Below are 17760 nucleotides of genomic sequence, written 5' to 3'. Positions count from 1 at the left end.
CCCCCTGCATTGGGAGCACAGAGTCTTAGCCATTGGACCACCAAGGATGTCCCAAAGGGATGCATTTTGGAAATAATTTTACTCCTCACACTATTTTCTTATTACCTGAATTATATTCACCTATTTAAAAATTATTTTTCTATATTGACTATATTCCGAAAATATTTCTTATATTGTTTCTGGAATAAGGTAGAGTATAAACAAAATATACATACAAGATCTTTGTTGTCTCACAGGAAAATGAAACAATAGAATGATCATGATAAATTACTTGGATTAAGTAAAATCTTAATTACCCTTTGGGTATTTTCTAACATAGCTTTAAAAAAGGACTGTGCAGTTTCTATGTTTATAAAAAATTATCATTAAAGTATAATATTTGCTTCTTCAAAATATAACATTGGCATCCAAAATATTGCCAATTTTATTTAGATATATCTGTTGAAACTTAGACTCTGGAAGCTTTTGCTTTATTCATTCACTCATTTTTCATAAAGTGGTAGTTACATTTACCAGTGAAAATGGAAATACTAACAGTTTCACGAGATATTTATTTCCAGTTCACTAAGAAATAGTGTGCATTTAATTTTTTTTACTTATTTTGTGGCTCTCTATTTAATAGAGTTTAACTTTCTACAGCTTTTCTTGGGGAGTAGAAATCCAGTTTTCTTCCTCTTTCAAAATTCTTATTGGCAATGACTAAATTCCCTTGTTTGAGAGGCTTCTGTTTTTGTTTTCCAAAAACACACCCATACACAAATACAAGAAAAGGACGGGAAGGAAAGCACAACATTAGAGATGGTTATCTCCATCTAGTGAGACTGCTTTCAAAATCTTTAAAATAAAAATCTTTAAAATCTTTAAAATATCAAAATCTTTAAAATCAAAAGCTTTACTGGTGATGACTTTGTAATGTATAGAACCATCCAATCACTACGCTATGCACCCGGAACTAACACAGTATTGCAGGGCAAATATATGTCAGTAAAACACATAAAATCTTTATATAGTGGACCCTTGAACAACAGGTGTTCAAACAACTCAGGTCCACCTGTGCGGGGAATTTTTTCAGCAGTACCACGACAAACGCCTCTGTTCCCAGGTGTGTCAAATCCACAGATGCAGAACTGCCGATCTAGAGGAACTGCAGCTCCTGAGGCACGCTGGATGCAGAGAAACTGAAGGTAGGGAGGGGTGACTAAAGATAATACTCTCTCTCTCTCCTTTTTTCTTAGTATGTGGAGGGTTGGTGCCCTTACTCCACAATACGACTTTTTGCTTTTTTGCCCGCGCCTTGTGGCTTATGGAATCTTAGCTTTTCTGATCATGCACGGAACCCACACTCTCCACAGTGAAGGTGCAGAGTCCCAACCACTGGACTGCTACGAAATTCCCCGGTATGACTTTCATTGGCAAAACCTAGCAAGGAAATGCACTCTGGAATATGCTGCTTACTACTATTAGAGCTGCATGGAGGCCAATACACTGGACATGTCTCTTATGTTTCAATCCCCTAGGGCTTTGCTGACGCTGCTCCCGGCTTTACCTGGAGCAAAAAGTTTTCATTTCTTCTTTTTTTAAAAAAATGATTTCTGTTTATTTTATTATTTATATTTGGCTGGGCTGGGTCTTCGCTGTTGCCGGCGGGCTTTCTCTAGTTGCTGCGAGCCGGAGCTGTGGTACCTCCGCTTCTCACGGTGGTGGCTCCTCGTCTCAGAGCTCAGGTTCTAGCACGCTGGGCCTCAGTAGTTGTGGCACATGGGTTAGTTACTGCTGGGCATGTGGGATCGAACTCATGTCCCCTGCATTGGCAGACAGATTCTCATCCACTGCACCACCAGGGACGTCCGAAAGTTTTCATTTCTTTACTCATCTGTTACACTGATGTGCATATATGTATCTTCTCAAAGATGATAATTTTATCTGTTCAAAATTGTACACATAAAATGTAAAATACGTATAAGCAAAATAAAATGATAATCCTGAGATCAGGAATAAAAGAATACAAGGATTTGCAGTACTACTGTAAGCTCTAAGTATATCAATAATTCCTTTGAAATTTACAAATGGGCAGACCTACACATTTAGAGTGTTTTCTTCTCCCTCAATTTATGCATTACTATATGACAACTTTATGGCTAGAAGAGTTTAATTTTTTTCTTATGTCCAACTGTAATTGATTTATAATATTATTTTCAGATGCAAAGTGATTTGGTTATATATAATCTATGCATTTATATATATTCTTTTTAAAAATTATTTCCCATTATAGGCTATTACAAGATATTGACTATAGTTCTTTGTGAAAGTGAAAGAAAGTGAAAGAAAGAAAGCTCAGTCGTGTCTGACTCTTTGCGACCCCATGGACTGTAGCCCACCAGGCTCCTCTGTCCATGGGATTTTCTAGGCAAGAGTACTGGAGTGGGTTGCCATTCCCTTCTCCAGGGGATCTTCCCAACCCAGGGATCAAAGCTGGGTCTCCCGCATTGCAGGCAGACGCTTTACCATCTGAGCCACCAGGGAAGTCAGTAAATCCTTGTTGTTTAGCTATTTTATATATGGCAGTGTGTATCTGTTAATCCCATGCTCCTGATTTTCCCCTCCTTCCCCTTCTTCTCCTTTGGTAGTCATAAACTTGTTTATGTCTGTGAGTTTGTTTCTGGTTTGTAGATAAGTTGATTTGTACCATTTTTTTAGATTCCACATATAAGTGATATCACATGATATGTGTCTTTCTCTGAGTTGCTTCACTTAGTATGAGAATCTCCAGGTCCATCCATGTTGCTTGCTGCAAATGGCATTTATTTCATTCCTTTTTATGGCTGAGTAATATTCTATTGTCTTTATGTACCATATCTTCTAGGTTGCTTCCTTGTCTTGGCTATTGCAAAACGTGCTGCTGTGAACATTGAGGTGTATGAACTTTTTGGATTAGAGTTTTCATCTTTTCCAGATATATGCCAGGAATGGGACTGCTAGATCATGTGGTACCTCTGTTTTTTAGTTTTGTGTTTATTTTTTTAAATAATCTCCATGCTGTTCTCCAGCATGAAGTGCCTGCACCAATTTATATTCCCACCAACAGTATAAGAGGGTTCCCTTTTCTCCACACTCTCTCCAGCATTTATTATTTGTGACTGGAGTGGGGTGACACCTCATTGTAGTCTCAATTTGCATTTCTCTAATAATTAGTGATGTTGAGAATCTTTTCATGTCTTTGTTGGCCATCTGTAGATCTTCTTTGGCGAAATGTCTATTTAGGTTTTCTGTGCATTTTTTTTTGATTGGGTTGTTTTTTGATTTTGAGTTGTATGAGCTGTTTGTATATTTTGGAAATTAAGCTCTTGTTAGTTGCATTGTTAGCAAATATTTTCTCCCAGTTAGTAGATTGTCATTTTGTTTATGGTTTTCTAGAAAAGCTTAATTTTTTTGAAGGGTTTTTATTGTGAAAAATGAGAAAAAAAATACCCTATGAATTAACAGAGTAGATTATTTAAAAAAAAAACAAAACACCAAGCTTACTTTAAACAGCCATGTGAAAAAACAGGAATTGATAAATAAAATCTATGGCATATCCCAATATACTTTGGGATGCAGATATCCAAAGTAAAATTTATCACTGTTGTTGTTTTTAACAACTGAAACCCTTAAATAACAACTGCCTTTAAAAAATTTTTTATAGAAGTTAATTTACAATGTTGTGTTAGTTAATGGTGTATAGTAAAGTGATTTGGTTATACATATATGTTTTCCTTTTCATATTCTTTTCCATTATGGTTTATTACAGGATATTGAATAGTTGTCTATACTATACAGTGAGACCTTCTTGTTCACCTATTTTATATATAATACTTTGTATCTGCTAATCCCAAACTCCTAATTCATCCCTCCCCCACCCCCTTCACCCTTTGGTAAGGTAAGTTTGTTAAAGGCAGCTTTTAAAAGAAAAGGTGGTGAATGGATTGATACCAAGGCCAGCCCTCAGTCTCCCAGTAGCTCGCCCACTTCCTGCGGCCCAGCACTCAGCCCTCCCCGGACACCTCACCCTTCCAGTCCTCCTATGCCCTTCAGCGCTTCCTCGGCAGCCTCTTAGTAGGAAAACAATATGGTTTAGTCCTCACACTCACTGATGAATAACTAGCGGCTAGATTTACTTCCTCCTGCTACACACACTTAACACCCAATCTGTTATTCCCTGCAAGGAACGGCCCCTCCAAACGAGATTCCTCCCTCTCCCAAGAACAGAGACCTGAGGAGCCAGGGAAGTTCCGCAGAGGGCCGGGCTGGGCGCTCCAGTCTCTAGGGTTCTCCGCCTGAAGACTCTCCCCTCTGCTCTCTGCTCTTGAGTCATTTTATCACGGAGCAGAGGCCGCCGTGCTGAGCTGGGCCCCGCTATCCCTGCGGATCCAGCAGCATCCCTCCTCCCTCCCCTCAGACGGGGGAGGACACGTGGTCCGGTGACCCGTGCCTTTGGGAGCCCGTGATGGTCCCCCCGGGAGGGGCACCGCCTGAGGGGTGGGCGGCGGGAGGGGAGCTCGCTTCGGGCAGGGGCTGGCCTCCGAGGATGGCAGTTGCGAGCCGTCCCTGCACCGGTGTGTGAGGAACTCCTGCCCCTCTCCCTTGGAGCTGCTGGCTTTGCGGCTTCCTGAGACGCCCTCGTTTTCCCAAACAGCAGGGCTGTGCCTTGACCTTCACGTTCCCAGCTTTTCAGGAGGTCGTGGAAGCACCTGCTCCTCCCTGCTTTCTGTTTTCCTGACGGGACCCTGACTGATGAATAAGGCCTTTGGCTGACTTGCTCATTCTCTGTCGTCCCCAACGGCAGTGGCTTCGTTTTCCGACCACGGGTGCAAACCAGGGATGACTCAGGATGTGCTCCAGATTTGTAATAAAGCCCATTTCCTGGTATTTCCTAGTCACTGTATACACTCTTCTCGAGATCTCCCACACCGCCTCCCAGAAAAACACAACAGAACAAATGAAAGTACCATCGTCATTTGTTAAATGTTTTCATTTATCATAGCTGCTATTGTTGCTACTATATCTCGCTTCATACCAGAATTGTGACAAAGGGCAATTAGTTTTACAGAAAGTGAAGAAAGGTAGGAAGGTTGCTTAAATTTTTCCCAAACCTGGCTGGAGGGGAAATTCACACATCCTTCCAGTTTGTGAAACAGGCGTCGGATCTTTATTAAACTGGCCAGCAGAAGAAGGTCATCCCTGTTCAGGTATCGGAGCGCTGGAATCTCCTCAGCATTCAGCAGCTTTTCAGCAAAGAGAAAGAGAAAGGAAGCTCAGGGTGAGGCAGGAGGTGGGAGGAGGCGAGAAGCAACACTAGTTAGGGGCCGGAGTCCCTTGTGAGTCTAATTATCTATAAATAGGGGCGGTGGTATTAATCCTGATCTGAACAGGAATGAGCTGAGATGCTCTGGAGATCTGAGAGACTGGAGCAGACCAGACCAAACAGAATTTGCATACTTCCTTTCAAAGGCATACAATGCATTCAAGTCATGATAACAGCATAGACTATCACACCAGCATCTACTGAGGAGGGCACGGGGATGCTCTAGTTATCCTGTCCCTGGGACTCACCCCGTGTGGCGGGCGTCCGGAGGGCTGGGAAGGCTGCAAGGAGCACCTGAGCCGGGCTTTCCAGACGGCCCTGGGATGACCGACACTCCTTCCCCCACCGCCAGGAGGCTGCTGCCCATGAACATTCCCAGGACCCTTCCTTGCTATCTGTGCTGCCCATGTCCTCTCAGCCTCGGGTGATTCAGGCTGAAGCTGTCTCCTCGAGCTGCAGGAAGGTCAAGGGTCCCAAGCCTTGCCTGGAAAGTTTCCAAGGCTGAGCTTTAGGACCAGCCCGGGAGGGGCATGTAGCCATAGTGGGATGGGCTGAAGCAAGCCCATCTGCTACCTCCTGCAAGCAGAGTGACCACTGGCCAGAGATGTGAGATCACAGTATTCTTCTGCATTTTCACCGCTCCCCACGTTGGAAGGAAGGAGGGGTGGGGGAAGGAGGTTGAGGTAGCTGAGAAATGAAGGGTGAATCACCATTTTTAGTTTTCCTTCAATCCCAAATCCCATAAAATGGGGAACATTTTCAGAGAGTAAATCACTAGGAAATAGGAAAGATTTTTATCAGCAGGAATAATCTTAAGGAATTTCTGAAAGTTGAGAAGCAGCTGGGACCATATCCGCTGAGAGATAAATGATGAAATGAAAGCACTAGTCCAGAACACACATATTCTGAGCTCAAAGTCAAGTGAATATTAGGATGGCATTTCAAGTAAAGAGCATTAAGAGGGAAACATACTGATGATGTTAAATTTTTTTTGTCAAAATAGAAACAAAAACCCTCAGTGATACTCTGAGTCACATAATGGACACAAAGCTGAAGGGCCAATAGGTGAGCTGGCCCAGGGGTGAAAGGTGTAACTCACCATGAAGACAACACCTTGAATTTCCTAACCATAGAACTTCAAGACAGATAAAGCAAGACCTGATAGAAATTATAGAAAAAATGGACAGATTCACAATTGTACTGGGATATCTTCATACATCCCTCAGAAATAAACCAACAGTATAAGAAGAAATGGATATAGAGAGAAATATGAATAAAACAATTAAACATACATTATACAATTTGTGCCAATAAATATTAAACCATTTGGGGGGGGTCAAATATACATGGAACAGTCATAAATTATGTCATCAACTACAAAGAAAATACCCCTGCATTCTAAATAGTAAGAAAAAAAATGCAAGCCATATTCCTTGACCATTTATTTAGAAGTTAATGAGAAAAGGTAGCAAATTTAAAAAACCTTATTTGAAAGTTCAGGAACTACTGAGTTGAAGAAATCAAAATAGAAATCAGAAACTACATAGAAGGGAAAGAAAACAAGAGCACTCTATGAGTGCCATGGTCGGGTGGGGTGGGGTGCTGGGAGTTTACACAGGGTGGTCGGGAAAGGACTCGAAGAGCAGAGCCCAAGGGCGGTGCGCAGTGGGGTCTGGGGCATTTCCGGTTGAGGGAGCAGCAAGTGCAAAAGCCCTGCGGCAGTGATGTGCGTGGTATTGTCCACAACAGCAAAAAAGGCCATGGTGGCTAGAGCAAAGTGGGCAGGAAAAGAGGACTGCAGAGAAATATTGAAAAAAGGAAGTCCAGGTCAGGTATAGTGTTGCAGGTGTTTTATAGGATCTTGGCTTTTACTCTGAGTAACGTTAGAAGTCACTAGACAGACCATTTTCATTAGTCGCTAGGTAATTTTTGATTTCCTCTTTGATGTCTTCAGTGAGCCCATGGTTGTTTAGTAGCATATTGTTTAGCTTCCATATGTTTGTGGGGTTTTTTTTTAGTTTTTTTTCTTGTGGTTTATTTCTAATCTCATAGCTTTGTGACTGGAAAAGATGTTTGATATGATTTCAGTTTTCTTCAATTTACTGAGGCTGACTTTGTGGCCCAGCATGTGGTCAATCCTGGAGCATGCTCCATGTGTACTTGTGAAGAATGTGTATTCTGCTGCTTTTGGATGGAATGCCCCGTAAATGTCGATTATGTTTTCAAAATACCACCCTTACTATCATGATGGAATTGACTTTGGGAAGAGTGGAAGCTGGGACACTCAGGAGCAGACTATTGTAATAATTTAAACAAGATGGATTAAGTAGATACATGAGGCAGGCGGGGTGGCAGTGATGAAGGATGCAAGGTGTGCTGGAATCTGGTGACGTGTCGGTGGTGGCGTTTAGACGACTTGCAGATGGAAGATGTGGGGTTGCGAAACAGAGAAGGGGGGACCAACCCCCAAGTTTGGGTCTGAGCGGCTGGAAGAAAGGTGTTGCCGTCTCCTGAGATGGAGAAGACCGAAGGCAGAACGTGCCTTCCGATGTCATTTTTCTCTGTGAAGTTTCTCGTACCCTTCAGATGCCAGATGGAGAGGCAGGGTTGGAATCAGAGATGTGCAAGTTTAAAGTTCCTGGGAGATCCGCCTGGAGATCAAAGGAGGGGTTATCAGCAAGCAGATGGTATTTCAGGACAGAAAACTAATGAGATCACCTAGGGAGTGATTACAGAGAGAGAAGAGGTGAGCCCAATGACAGGCCCTGGGGCCTTTCAGTATTTAAAGGAGAGGAGGTGAAGAAAATAGGCAAAGGAAAATGAGAAGGAGTGGCCCCTGAGGTGGAGGTAAAATCAAGGCAGAGTAGCTCCTGGAAGCAAGAGAGGAAATGCTTCCAGGGGGCGGGGGTGGGAATCTGTCCCCACTGCCACTGAGAGGGCATCAGATTTCATATAGCAACCACAGTAAACGCGTAATACTATGCAACAACCGAATAGACAAATTTACTTGGATATCTAGACATGAAAGATATTCCACTTAACTTGTGGAAAACAAAAACAAATAGAACAAGTCTAATAGTACAATCAGTGTAGTCAGATAAAAACTTTTATTTTAAAAAAGATGTATACGAATAATTTATAAATATATAGAAAAGAGAAATACACACCAAATTTTCAGTGTGATTACCTTTGGGAAGAGGATTAGAATAGAAGAAAGGATGGAAGGGAGGAATATCATTTTTAACTCTTTTATATTATTTGAATCTTCAAATATAACAGTGTATTCACATGTCACTTTTGCAATTTTAAAAAACTGAAAGGGTAATTATGAGGATGATGAGAAAAGCAAACGTTTTTAACACCAAATTCTTTCTTTTGCACCAACTCTTTTTCTGATTAAGACTCATTTCGAAGGAGAGAGGCGAGGAGAAAGAGACAGAGCATTTTTGACATTTTTGATAAGGATGCATTTACCATGAATGTATTGAACCAAAAAGAGGTTAAATTGTAGATTTCTAACCAAGGAAGAAACTTGTTTGGACCTGCCAGCTGACTGCAGTAGCTGGAACGACTGGAGGCAGCTTGAATATTACTTAGCACGGTGTGGACCCTCGCTCTCTGCTGACTGAATCTGAAATCTCCCTTTTGTTTGGTGTTTATGAACTATCCCTGCCTACGTGGAATCCTGAAGTCATATTTCCACTTACTTAATGAAAGGTCGGGGCATGCCCCCAGGAAAGTGCTGCAAGGCAAATTCCGGAGGCTGGCTAAACTTCCAGGGGCTGGCCCCCTGCAGCCTGGCCCAATCAGGTACCAACATAAAGCCCTCGGACACTGACCACTGCTGTAGCCCGCGCTTTCTTCCTTATATGAAAAGACCTGGCCTGGATGCCTGCCCGGACTATAAAACCCCTCCCCACCCCTCATACCTTGCAGACTCCCTTTGTCTCTTCACTCACCAGCCCCCGGGAGTTCTGCCCGAGAGCGACGCTTAATAAAAGGCCTTTACCACCGGTCCTTAGAGGCGGCTTTTTTCCTCCCGCGGCGTTTTTCCTAACACTTAAATGTATAGACATTTTAGAAACTGAAGATGTCTTTGAAGTTTGGAGCCATCTCTTCCTTGAATAATTGATGAAACAAGGTCCTCAGAGTTTAGGATACTTATTCAAAGTCACATACTATGTATGTTCTATATATAGTATCTAAGTCGTGTCTGACTCTTTGTGACCCCATGGACTGCAGCATGCCAGGCTTCCCTGTCCTTCACCAACTCCTGGAGCTTGCCCAAACTCATGTCCATCAAGTGAGTGATGCCACCCAACCATCTGTTGTCCCCTTCTCCTCCTGCCTTCAATCTTTCCCAGCATCAGGGTCTTTTCAAATAAGTCAGTTCTTTTCATCAGGTGGCCAAAGTATTGGAGTTTCAGCTTCAACATTAGTCCTTCCAATGAATATTAAGGGTTGACTTCCTTTAGGATTGACTGGTTTGATCTCACTGCACTCCAAGGGACTCTCAAGAGTCTTCTCCAGCACCCCAGTTTGAAAGCATCAGTTCTTCAGTGTTCACCCTTCTTTATGGTCCAGTTCTCACATACATACATGACTACTGGAAAAACCATAGTTTTTGCTGACCAGACGGACCTTTGTCAGCAAAGTAATGTCTCTGCTTTTTAATACGCTAAGTTGGTCATAGCTTTTCTTCCAAGGAGCAAGCGTCTTTTAATTTCATGACTGCAGTCACCATCTGCAGTGATTTTGGAGCCCCCCAAAATAAAGTCTCTCACTGTTTCCACTGTTTCCCCATCTATTTGTCATGAAGTGATGGGACCGGATTCCATCTTAGTTTTCTGAATGTTGAGTTTTAAGCCAACTTTTTCACTCTGCTCTTTCACTTTCATCAAGAGGCTCTTTAGTTCCTCTTCGCTTTCTGCCATAAGGGTGGTATCATCTGCGTATCTGAGGTTATTGATATTTCTCCTGGCAATCTTAATTCCAGCTTGTACTTCATCCAGCCCAGCATTTCACATGATGTACTCTGCATATAAGTTAAATAAGCAGGGTGACAATATACAGCCTTGACATACTTCTTTTCTGATTCAGAACCAGTCTGTTGTTCCATGTCTAGTTCTAACTGTTGCTTCTTGACCTGCATACAGATTTCTCAGGAGGCAGGTAAGGTGGTCTTGTATTCCCATCTCATTAAGAATTTTCCACAGTTTGTTGTGATCCACACAGTCAAAGGCTTTGGATACAGTCAATAAAGCAGAAGTAAATGTTTTCCTGGAACTCTCTTACTTTTTTGATGATCCAACAATGTTGGCAATTTGATCTCTGGTTCCTCTGCCTTGTCTAAATCCAGCTTGAATATCTGGAAGTTCATGGTTCACGTACTGTTGAAGCCTGGCTTGGAGAATTTTGAGCATTACTTTGCTAGTGTGTGATGGTAAAGCGTATGCCTGCAATACGGGAGACCTGGGTTAAATCCCTGGGTCAGGAAGACCCCCGGAGAAGGAAATGGCAACCCACTCCAGTACTCTTGCCTGGAAAATCCCATGGACGGAGGAGCCTGGTAGGCTACAATCCATGGTGTTGCAGAGTTGGATAAGACTGAGCAACTTCACACTTTGCTAGCATGTGAGATGAGTGCAATTGTGCAGTAGTTTGAACATTCTTTGGCATTGCCCTTCTTTGGGATCGGAATGAAAACTGACCTATTCCAGTCCTGTGGCCACTACTGAATTTTCCAAATTTGCTGGCATATTGAGTACAGCACTTTCACAGCATCATCTTTTAAGATTTGAAATAGCTCAGCTGGAATTCTATCACTTCCACTAGCTTTGTTCGTAGTGATGCCTCCTAATCCCACTTGACTTCACATTCCAGGATGTCTGGCTCTAGGCGAGTGATCACACCATTGTGATTATCTGGGTTATGAAGATCTTTTTTGTATAGTTCTGTGCATTCTTGCCACCTCTTCTTAATATGTTCTGCTTCTATTAGGTCCATACCATCTCTGTCCTTTATTGTGCCCATCTTTGCATGAAATGTTCCCTTGGTATCTCTAATTTTCTTGAAGAGATCTCTAGTCTTTCCCATTCAATTGTTTTCCTCTATTTCTTTGCACTGATTACTGGGGAAGGCTTTCTTATCGCTCCTTGCTGTTCTTTGGAACTCTGCATTCAAATGGGTATATCTTTCCCTTTCTCCTTTGCCTTTCACTTCTCTTCTTTTCTCAGCTATTTGTAAGGCCTCCTGAGACAACCATTTTGCCTTTTTGCATTTCTTTTTCTTGGGGATGGTCTTGATCACTGCCTCCTGTCCACTGTCATGAACCTCCGTCCATAATTCTTCAGGCACTCTGTCTATCAGATCTAATCCCTTGAATCTGTGTATATACATGTAGTCCCTTTTATATACATGTAATTTTTATACATCTAATTCCTTGAATCTATACATATACATGCATATATACATATTTCAGCTTTACTGAGATATAATCGACAAATTCTACATCTCTATTGGGGCTTGCTTGGGAAATTCCATGGACAGAGAAGCTTGGTGGGCTACATCCATAGAATTGCAAAAGAGTTGGACAGGACTTAGCGACTAAACAACAACAACAAACATCTCTATCGAGCTCATTTATTAAGCAGTTGGTGCCAAGAAACATGCTAAGCACTTTATATTCTCATTGAATCATCACAGCAATCAATAATATAATGGAGGAATCATCCCCATTTTATAGAGGAGGGCACTGAAGTTCAAGTTCACCAACTTAGCTAAGTGGCAGAGTTGAGGTTTGAAACTATGCCCTGTAACCTGAAGTCTGTGTTCTTAACCATCATGCAGCATTGCTGGTCACCGAGAGTGTTCTTTGGGCCATGCCCTGGGTGATGTACAGAAATCAGTAAGAAAGAGATTCTAACCTGCAGGAGCTCACCATTCAGTAGGAAAGGCAGCCACAAAGGCAAGTAAGGCACATAGTTCAATAGTTCAGCAAGCACACACATGGACAGAGATGAGTACATGCACAACCTAGAGAAGGACATGATTGACCTTGTTTGGACAAAGGGCAAGGAGGTCTGGGAAGTGTCTCTAAGGAAACAGGGCTTGTGTTGGGTCTTGAAGATGGTCAGAACCCAGGACGCCTGACTCAGCCAAAGGCTTTCAGCTACAACACAGAGAAAAACAATACAAAATACTAAAACCAAAACCTCAAAGCTGCACTCCTCACAGAGTAGACACTTGGTAAACGTTATTTGGAATCAGATTTGAACTAAAAAGGAATTTGGGGAAGAAGAAACAATAAGGCTGTCTCAATTCCATATGAATTCAATTCAATTCCATATAAGACTTTCACTGTTTTTTCCTTGAATTTCAGAATTCACAGTGGTGCACAGTAGATTACACACGAGTATAATGTGTCAGTAATAACACTAACACACATTATTTTACTCTTATTATCCTAAGTGCTTTAAAATGTTTATAAAAATGGACCTACCTTCACTTTGGTTCCGACACTGATTCTTGCCTGTTGGCCCATTGCTAGAAAAGTGATTGAAATCTTGTCTTGCTCTAAGATGCGGATTCCAACATAATGGTTCAAAGCCAGAAACACGGGTTTAAATGAAACGAAGGGTGAGGAAGTGGCGGAACTTGACCAATTCCAAGCCCTGACTCTGTTGCCAGCTTGATCGGAATACTGACCACCCAGGATATTGATGTATACCCTGCGGAGAAAGGAGATTAAAAATCATAAACAGGAACATTGTAATTCAACCTTGAGATTAGCTCTGCCGCTTGCTAACCAAAGAGAGTAGCAGTTTATACTAGTCAATAGTCTATGGCTTCCCTGATAGCTCAGCTAGGGTAAAGAGTCTACCCTCAGTGCAGGGGACACAGGAGACATGAGTTCAATCCCTGGGTCAGGAAGATCCCCTGGAGTAGGAAATGGCAACCTATCCCCCTATTCTTGCCTGGAAAACCCCATGGACAGAGGAGCCTGCTGGGTTACAGTCCGTGGGGTCACAAAGAGTTGGACACAACTGCACACACACACGACGTGCACAATAGCATATGAATAGTGGAAAACCGCATATAATCACAGGAGCCATAATGCTGTGACAGAATTCTATACTAATTTGAAGTCCTGGGTGTAGTTTAGGACCTAGTGATAAACCAAAATGCGTCCAGAGGTGGAACCAGGACAATAAAGGGATCTGGAAAGTGATGTGCTGGGGAGGATTAAGAGGGAGCAGGGAAGATTTATTCTGGACATGAAAAAAACACGAGAAGGCAGGCTCTGCCTGGAAGGTGGGCGAGGACTGGTGCTCAGACTTCTGTGCCAGTGTGGGTATCAGCGAGCGTAAGTTCTAGGGAAGGCTGTACTAGCCTCAGTGCTGAGACTTGTTTTCTGACAGCAAGGGGGTGGGGCAGGACTTCTTCGAGGATATCAAGGCTGGTGTGGGCAGCAAGGACTCAGGGAGCATCTTTGAGATCACTGTGGTTGAGGAGAGCCCAGTAACGGGGTGGAAGGGGGACTGACTCCAGCCAGGCTCCCCAGTCTGTGGTTGAGGAGAGCCCAGTAACGGAGTGGAAGGGGGGCTGACTCCAGCCAGGCTCCCCAGTCTCTTAAGAGTCGCTGATGCCACGTTTCACTGCATCACCAGCAGAAGCAGCCCTGTACCGTCTGAGACCTGGCGTCACTAGCAACTGCCATTCTAGTCCATGAGCTCCTCTGCACACTCTATCACATTCTTCCATCTCGGCTCACCATGTGTTTCTCGGGGACAGAGGATAGGTAGGGTTCTAGGTTCTTAGAGAGTTGGCTTAATGTGATAATAAATTACATTTTAAAATCAGATGAATCGGTCATGAGGGCCCCCTAGAGTAAGATAACTCACGTCTTATTTTCCCAATTTTGAGTGGCAGCAGTAATCTAATAGCAAAAATACAAATGAGGAATTGAGGTGGTTATCTTATTGTTTCTGGGAAGGAGATTTAGTTTTATCGTGCTATGTGGGTGAAGAAAACATTTGGTTAAAATTATCTAGATAAATTGTTTATTAAATAAACTTTGAGTCCGTGCCATTTACATAGTATGTAGTGGCAAAGATTCAGGGTGTGCCTTCAAGGAGCGTCAGTCCGGCAGGAGAGGTGGGCTTGTTACACAAGAGGCTATGAGGGTATTAAGGAGCCATGTCAGGGGGCCCGGAATTCAGCTGGTGGGTAGGAAGGCTTCATTGGTACAGAAAAGTCCTAGAAGCCAGTGAATATTTGGTGACAATTAATATTGTGCCTTTCCAAATAAATGTAATACAGAATTGCTGCCTTTATTGTTCAGTCATCAGCTCGTGTCTGACTCTTTTCTACCCCACAGACTAAGGCCTGCCAGGCTCCTCTGTCCATGGAGTTTTCCAGGCATGAATACTGGAGTGGGTTGCCATTTCCTTCTCCAGGGGATCTTCCAGACCCAGGGATCAAACCCGGGTCTCCTGCAATGGCAGGCAGATTCTTCACCACTTAGCCACCAGGGAAGCCCCACAGAATTGCTACTGAGCCCTGAAGGACAAGTAGAGATTCTCCAATATAATTGGGGATAATGGTTTGACTACTCCTTTGAACTGAAAGTGCAATATTAATAGCTCCTTGTGTCCTAACTTTCTCAAGCACCAGCAGAGGGTTCAAACTTTTGTCAGTTTATTGGTAGAGTTTCTCAAGATGATATTGTTATACTTGTAAATAGTTTAAAGGCAGAGAATATCTCTTTCTGAAAAACTTAAAAAGTTGAAATTGTATTTGAAGTTAGAACCCAAATTTCACTTTCTCAGGCCAAATGAAATAATACAAGGTCACAGAGCATATAAATAGTAGATCAAAGGCATTAGGACCTTAATCTCTAGAGATTTGGTTTGTATATTGTTGTTAAGAATTAATTGTTAAAGAATTACATAGTTGCTCATAGGAAAAGTGTTGTTCATTGTGGCTATGGGGTGCCTTGTTGTTTGGTCACTAAGTTGTATCCGACTCTTTCTGTGACCCTATGGACTGTAGTCCACCAGGCCCCTCTGTTCATGGGATTTTCCAGACAAGAATACTGGAGTAGGTTGCCATTTCCTTCTCCAGTGGGTTGCCTACTTGTTAGGACTGTATCTCAAACAACAAAAGTATGACAACTGTCCGTTGTGAATTATTTCCATTGATGAGGCCAGCATACAGGCTATAGAGAGACTGCTGGGTTTGTATCTCACATCCCTAGAGTGGCCATATAATTTAGCTAGAGGTTTTTTTTTTCTAATATTAAAATTGTACAGCTCATATTTTCTTGCTGCTTATAGAAAAAGTATGATGAGCTTTGTTTTATGTAACTTCCTGGGATTTTTCCACTGCATATGGGATGACATAAATAAAAAACTTCTCTGAATTGGACATTCCTATCCTACAACCACTAACTTAAATAAATCTTCTTAAATTCATTTTTGTCTTTCTAGTCATAAGATGAATAAAATCTGGGGATCTAATGTAGAGCATAGTGATTTTAATTAACCCTGCAGTTATGTAGTTCAAAGTTGCTAAGACAGTGGATCTTAAATGTCTTAGAAAGAAATGGTAATTATGTGACATGACCCAGGCGTTAGTTAGCCAATGTGACAGAGGTAATCATTTTGCACCATATAAGTGTATCAAATCAACAACCATTGTACACTTGTAACTTACCCAAGTATGTGTCAGTTATATTTCAAAAAAGTTGAAAAAATAAAAGGAAAAATAAAATTTCATGAAACTTAAGAAACAAAGTTATTGCCAGAGGAAAAATCTAGAGGCCTACCAGACGTTTCCATTGGGATGATAGCAGGAACTTCTACCAGAAGAATCTAGCAACGCCAGGATTGCAGGGTTAGTGGGCACGTCTTCCTGGACGATACAAGTGAATCCATTTATCCTGTTGGGCACTCGGATGATGGCTAGGTTTCCAGATGGGTAACTGAGATCAGTTAAGGTCATCTGAGTTATTCTAATGGTCTTTGACTAGCCTGAGAGTAAATTTAATTTATGAGAGAGTCCTTTGAAACTATAAAGCATTCTGAAAATGAATGGGAAGCACCGTTAATTACTAAAAAATTTTATGCTTTCTGTGTGAATCAAAATATATTTATGAGACACAAAACTCCTCAACCAGAAATACCAGCAAATGGAATCTAGCAAAATATAAAAAGGATTATATGTACAATGACAAACCGGAGTCTATCTCAGGAATGTAAGGTTGGATTAACTCTATGGCTGATTCATATCAATGTATGACAAAACCCACTGAAATGTTGTGAAGTAATTAGCCTCTAACTAATAAAAAAAAAAAAAAGAAAGAAAGAAAAAAAAAACATACTACATTGATAGAAAAAAGAGCAAAAATAGAGATGATCATTGCAATAGACACATAAAAAGCATCTGAAAAATCCAATACTTTATCGTGATAAATGCCTCAATGAACTAGGAATAGACAGGAACTCCTCAACCTAATAAGGCATGTCTAACAAAAACCACAGTTAACGTCACACTTAATGATGGCAGACTAGGTGTTTTCCCCCTTAAGATCAGGAAGCAAACAAAAGTGTCCACTCTTCCTACTTCCATTCAATCTCATGCTGGAGGTTTCAATCAGGAAAATATTATGAAAGAAAAAGAAACAAAGGCATCTATATTGGAAACAGAAGAAGTAAATTATCTCTAATTGCAGATAACATGCTCTTGAATACAGAAAATCCTAAGGAATCTACAAAACAATGTCATAGAACTAACAAAAGAGTTCAGTAGGGTTGTAAACTAAAAGGTCAATATACATGAAAAAAATTGTATTTCTAAGCAGTGAACATTTTGAAGATGAAATTAAGAAAATAATTCCATTTACAACAGCATCAAAGAATAAAATATACTGAGGATAACTCACAAGCTGTTAATATTCAGTCCTATCTAAACTGATTGGAAGTCCAGCGGTGAAGTAAACACAAAATTGATTCTGAATCATTTTGAAAATCAGCCTTAGTCTTCAACGGAGTGAAAAAGAATTAAAGCAAGGGCGGGAAATGATAAGTAATGATACGAGTTGGAAAGTTATTTAAAAAATTTTTGATATAATGAAAGAAAAACCTACTCTCTTTCTCATAGGGCTTGGGGAACTAAAACTTCCTTACACTTCTTATGCCATCAAAGTAATTTTTCTGGGTTCTTGATGGGGTTTGACTAAACATTTAGGCAACTATGGCTAAAAATGACTTTCTCCTACAAAGTGAGGCCCTTAGTTCACCAAAAACTCCTCCTAATTTCATAGCTTTGTTTTTCTTTCCCAGAGATATTAAATGTCCTTTGTGTCAAAATAGCAAATGGCCTGGCCATCAGGCAGAAGTTCAAGTGATCAATAACTT

The 17760-nt window shown here is 41.5% G+C and overlaps 1 protein-coding gene across 1 annotated transcript in view; it reads right to left on the bottom strand.

Moving 5' to 3' along the window:
- Positions 1–4997: 4997 nt before the first annotated feature.
- The window catches only part of ERICH6 (glutamate rich 6), a 44832-nt gene continuing 32069 nt past the window's right edge, over positions 4998–17760 (bottom strand). Inside the window, exons 12-14 of the mRNA XM_043473401.1 lie at positions 16170–16325; positions 12843–13071; positions 4998–5261 (exon numbers count right to left, since the gene is read on the bottom strand). Of these exons, the coding sequence (XP_043329336.1) occupies positions 4998–5261; positions 12843–13071; positions 16170–16325 (649 nt within the window). The remainder of the gene's footprint in view (positions 5262–12842; positions 13072–16169; positions 16326–17760) is intronic.

This window comes from Cervus canadensis, chromosome 7, assembly GCF_019320065.1.
Source record: "Cervus canadensis isolate Bull #8, Minnesota chromosome 7, ASM1932006v1, whole genome shotgun sequence".
NCBI classification, from domain to species: Eukaryota; Metazoa; Chordata; class Mammalia; order Artiodactyla; family Cervidae; genus Cervus; species Cervus canadensis.
Note: the sequence above shows the minus strand (reverse complement) of the source record. Positions and strands in the feature narration are given on the sequence as shown.